The sequence below is a fragment of the Gossypium hirsutum genome, chromosome A05 (assembly GCF_007990345.1).
Source record: "Gossypium hirsutum isolate 1008001.06 chromosome A05, Gossypium_hirsutum_v2.1, whole genome shotgun sequence".
Classification (NCBI taxonomy): Eukaryota; Viridiplantae; Streptophyta; class Magnoliopsida; order Malvales; family Malvaceae; genus Gossypium; species Gossypium hirsutum.
Genome location: NC_053428.1, coordinates 96,144,987 through 96,150,653, shown reverse-complemented (window position 1 = coordinate 96,150,653; position 5,667 = coordinate 96,144,987). Strand labels below are relative to the sequence as shown.

Genomic DNA, 5,667 nt, shown 5'->3' with positions numbered 1-5,667 from the left:
GAAAATGAGTTGAAATTGGGAATAGGTTTTGATTTGGGAACAAAGATAATTATCAATAGAAAATATTTTCAAAGAAAAAAATGGAAAAGAAAAGGGAAAAAGAATAAATAGAAGAAATAAATTCTATTATGATTTGAAAAGAATTAATTTGAAATTCAAATTAGGATAAAAAGTTAAAAAGGTGATGGAATTCTTATCCTTATTTAAAAAGTTTGGGGGCGTGACTAAAATTTCCCATACTTGGCCTAATCAAAAGAAAAGCGTAGAGGGAAGGCGTGATCCGAAATCTGGTCGCATGAGAGACTAGCGCCTCAATCACTGGGCTATGGACCTTTTCTTTAGTTTTGTTGCTGTAATTTAAATTATCTTTTTGCATGTTTTTAACCGAAATGTAATAGAAGCAAAAAGGAAAATAGGGACTCGTAATCGGGTATGCAGTGCAAGGGAATAGGAAAGCGTGTTCACCCACAATTCTTGCTATTTTTCAACGCTTAAGAGAATTCATATGTTTCTGGGATGGTGTGGATAAAATAATGAATAAATTGGGAAGAAGGATTTTGAATCTAGGAAATCTAACATTAGTTCTAACGTGCTAACAAATAGACATAAACCTATTCTTTGATCAGGAATTTCCTCTAACAGTATTTGTTGTATTATGGATTTTATCCTAGGTTACTAGGAGGAAAGAAATTAATGAGGAATGGAGTTTGAAACTAGCATCTCAAGGGATCATACAAGCTTTAATCGGTTAATAATATTGTAATTAAATTACTTGGTAAAGTCAGTTTAATGAGTGAATGTGTTCCTACAAATCAACCCAAGTAAAAGGAGGGCTTTACAAGACCACTTTGATGATCAAATGAAACACCTTTAATTTAGCCAAAGCTCTTAGACCGAATCATGTGTGTTACATTATTTATCTGATTATATTAATAATAAAATCATATACTGAATAATTAAAAAAAATCCAACTAAATTGATGTTAGAAAAATTGCACGAAATTTACATAAAAAAATTAATCAATGAAGTTACAATACTATTACAAAGCAAAAATCTCAATGCGTCAGCAGTACTACTACAAAGAATAAATTCCTATGCCAAAATTAGCATACAAAAGAAAACTATCAGATTCTGAGAAGTTCAAATCTTCAGTCCCAAAATTTTGGAGAGCACTCTGCTCTCCAATCTGATTTTGGATATTCAAATTGTTACTCCCAAAATTTTGGGGAGAACTCTTCTCTGGAGCCTTTGGGGCTTCAGGCTTTCTGTTATATACTCTACATAATGCCCATCCATCAAGCTGGATTATGAAAAACATAATTAATTAATAAACAACAATAACATTACTATTCATACTCGAATTACGATTAATAAAACATGTATAGCAGTGCAACATAAAAGGAAAAAAATTGCATATCTCCAGTTATGATAAATATACAGGATGAAGAAAGTTAAAATCACGTCAAAATATTAGGGGTTAAAGTGGTATTAAATTTTGGGATCTAATTTAAATTTTCAAAAACTTTGTACGTTTAATGAAATTTATCAAAATTTTGGGGCCAAAGCTCCTTTCACTCCAGTTACATTCAGCCACTCATGATACGAACACAATCGAGAACAGTATAAATATAGAAATTAAAAGAAAAGAAAAAGTTACCTGGTGATTATTTTTATGAGTTGTTTGAGGAGGATCGCTTAATACATATTCATGCATGATCCAATTGGTTTTCTGAGCTTTTGAAGGTTTCCCTCTGCAATAAACTAGGGTTTTCTTCAAACCAACTAACTTTCCATGGGACTTGACATGTTTATCAGAGTTGACAGCCTTCCAGAACCCGTCGCCGGCGGCTCGATTTGGTCTTTTGCCCTGAGGATGCTTCCGATCCCTCGACGTGAAGAAATACCATTCATTTATCGTTCCATTTGACGACATGTTCCCGCTTCTGGCTGCGTTTAATATAAATCATTAAAACAAAACAAAACAAAACCACAAACCCTTCATTCATTCTTAATATAAAGATTGAAATGAAAAACCCTACATTTTACCGATTCAAAAGAAAAAGAACCCCCCACCGCCCCCAAGAAAATATTCAGATTATGAAATAAATACCTGTAAGAGTATCGGGATCATATTTGTAAAGTGGAACCTCCTTGATTCTGGTGGGTGGTAATGGTTTACTACGAGCTTTGTACATCAAGTAAAATATAAGTTCATCATCTGTAGGCTTGAAACGAAAACCAGACGGCATTGACTTCAGATATGCTTCGTCTTCGGCCTCCTTCATGCGTACCATTAATTCTTGATTACCATCTTCTTCCATGGCTGCCTACTTATTTATAGACATAAGATTTACAATAAGGGGGTTAAAAATAATTGTTCAAGTTCAAAGTGTTTATTTATAGACATGAGAGAAGTATAAATTACATAGAATTCTAACATCACATTAAACTTAATTCACTTAATGATAAAATTTTCAAAATAAACTTATCTTGTAAATTATCAAAATAAATTATTTTTTAAATAATTTAAATTAAATAAAATTAAATACACAAGATAAGTATTCATAATTTTAAATATTTAAAATTTCGTAAATAAATTTTAAAAGCTAAATATATGGATAATTTTCAAAAATTTACTTGAATTCCTTATTTTGATAAGTGATCAAAATATATTATTTTTTGAATAATTTAAAATAAATAATTTGAAATATAAAAATTATTTTGATAAAATATATATATATTTTTTGAAATTGAGAATTGATTTTGATTTGGGTACAAAGATAATTATCAACAATAATGAGAAAATATTTTCAAAGAAAAGGGAAAGAGAATAAGGATTAATTTGAAATTTGAATTAGGATAAGAAGTTTAAAAGGTGATGTAATTTGAATTTTGAGGAAAGATAAGATATGAAATCTAGTTAGGATTGGATTGGGGTGAATTTCTAAGGTTTATAAACGTTCGGGGAGTTACTGCAATTTTTTCGAAGTTTGCCGAATTAAAAGCAAAAGAGTGGGCTTGTTTCGAACTGGGGTCCCATGAGAGACTGGCGCCTCAACCACTGGCTATCGTCCACTCCTTAGTTATATTTGTTGCTATAATTTAAATTTTGTTTTAAGGTGTTACAACCGAAGAAACAAAAGGGGTAGGGAAACTCGAAATCGGGTATGCAGGGAAATAGGAAAGAGTGTTAACAATTTGGCAACTGCGGAATTCTTGTCTGTTTTACAACGCTTACAGCGGTGTGGGTAAAATTATGAATAAAAAGGGAAGAAGGGTTTTAAACCTGGTCCCAACGTGCTAACCATTAAGCCTAAATCTAGTCCATTTTCAATTTTTCCTCCAACTTAGTCTCTCAAAGAAACATACAAACTACTTAACCATCTAGCCTAAGCCTTATTTCTTACTTAATTTTGTCACTTAAATCTATATATTTATTTAGATTTTATCTTACATATTCCTTAATAGTACCTTACATATTTACCTCCTCCTTTTTGTTTCTTCTTTAGCTTATTCAATATATAATTCCTAACACATTCTAGTGTAATATTCAATCATTAATATTCATTTTTACCCTTTTTTTCTGGTCTTAACTCAAGTAAAACATTTTTTTCCAATTAAACCTCCTAATGAAGTTTTGTTTTGGATTGATGCCATAATATCTAATTACTCTAAACCCCTAAATTTCAGGGTGTTACAATGAATTTTGATCTTGGATTGAGATGTGGAAAGGCTTCCCTGTACCTTTCACTTTATTCCTATTTAACTGCCTTTTGTATATCGCCTCACTGCAATTATTGTAATTAAAAAGAGTAAAATGATTACGAGCCCCGTGATAGCCAAAGCGACCACTAGAGGCCGTGCCAGGGGTCAGGCGCCTCCAAAATGGTAAAATTTTAGTTTTAGTCCTTCTAAAACTCCAGGCGTTCTAGTGCCTTAAAAAGCATTCTAGTTGAGAAGAATAAAATGAATTATACATATCTCTGAAAGGTCTTCAACAACCGCATGTATTAAAAAAAATTAGCAGGTAAGCAGGACAAATTTGTATTTAAAACCTGACTTGAAGCAAAGATCTAACTTCACATTGCAGAATCTTAACAAAAACTGATTTAGACATTTGTTGATCAAACAGTTTTAATAATAAGAAGAAAAGATTTGTAGATCAAAAGGAAAATATGAGGAGAAGCTAAATAGGATTAATTGTTGGTATTGTATCAAACTCAAGGCTCTTTGCTTAATCAGTTCCCTCAAAGCATATCATCTACCATTGTAACAGAAAGGGTTTTCCAGAACAAATTCAGTACCCAAAAAAAGAAAAACAGAAATCTAAGCACAGATTGTGATTCAAGCAATGAAAAAAACGGAACTCACATTGATGCATATAATCGTTGTCTAGTGCCGACAGAACCAGGCGAGTTTCCTCTTATTTTTCTAAGCTGTTTAGCAGCAAACTCAGGCATGCAACATCTGATAATCCAGAAAGAAAATAATTTGTTTTTATATACAATTTTTAAAACTTTTTAAAAATTTAAAAACTTATCTTAATTTTTTTGAACTATTTTATATTTAGCACTAATAAATAAATAAAAGCATTTTTAAATACAATATAAAATAATTTATCCAAAGTTTTATGCATATTTTAGAGTAAAAGATTTATACATTTTAAGAGTTTCATAAATTTGAAATACTATTTTTAAAACAGTTTTTAAAGTTGAAAAATATTGTTTATAATTTTTTTTAAACTAAATAAAAATACATTTATCAAAATTTAAACAGATTACATAAATTTAATGTAATTCTTTATGACTATCAAATCTTTTTTATAAAACACACGAGTGCACGCTATAAAAACAAGTTACGTTATATTATCAAAATATATAAATCCTGATTTGATAATTTAAATAAATATTTTAATAATTTTAATAATTTTATATATTTTCAACTTTATCTTGTATTATATTTTATTTTTTAAATAATATATATAATGATAAAAAGATCTATTATTTTCTATTTTTTGTTTAAAATGATTATATATAAAGAATAATAACAAATGGGGATTAATATAATTTACCATTATAATTTTAAAATTATCTTCAATTTAAAAATATATTATATTATTTTAATTTAAAATGAAAAATGGTCATATATAAAAAGTTATCGCATGTTAACAAAATGAATATGACATGTGTTAAAATATTATGTCTCAATATCAATTGAGAACCTAAAATCTTGTAATGTATATGATATTATAAAAGAAAGCTTGACCCAACCCGTTTACTCGACCTACCTTCTAAAAAGACACATACTCTTAGTTTTTTAAATATTGGGTTCGCAATACCAACCTAGTTTGAAACAGAAGGTGAAATTTTAGTGGGTGAAAGTACCCCATCCATTGTTGTATTATCAATAAGTGAGCAAATAAATGGCATGGCATGGCATATGACTATTTGGGTAATTATGAAATCTCATTGAGGATGATGACATGTATTTATAAAATGTTAATATTTAATACAATATAAAAATTTTAAAAATTTACAAAATAATTGCACATGTTACTAATTATGATTGGCTATAATAATTAGGGATAATATCATATTTGGTACTTGTACTTTGAAATGTCCAATGTGACATTTGAGCAATCAATATATGTGTTATACCTCTTCCCAA

General features: G+C 29.3%; 1 protein-coding gene across 1 annotated transcript; it reads right to left on the bottom strand.

The window, feature by feature from the left end:
* Positions 1 to 982: 982 nt before the first annotated feature.
* On the bottom strand, positions 983 to 4,457 carry LOC107960491 (NAC domain-containing protein 1). Its single transcript, XM_016896832.2, has 4 exons — positions 4,372 to 4,457; positions 2,111 to 2,327; positions 1,658 to 1,947; positions 983 to 1,300 (listed from the first exon to the last, which is right to left on the bottom strand). Exons 2-4 carry the CDS (start codon positions 2,319 to 2,321, stop codon positions 1,076 to 1,078), a joined length of 726 nt encoding a protein of 241 aa, XP_016752321.1. The 5' UTR covers positions 2,322 to 2,327; positions 4,372 to 4,457; the 3' UTR covers positions 983 to 1,075.
* Positions 4,458 to 5,667: the final 1,210 nt, after the last annotated feature.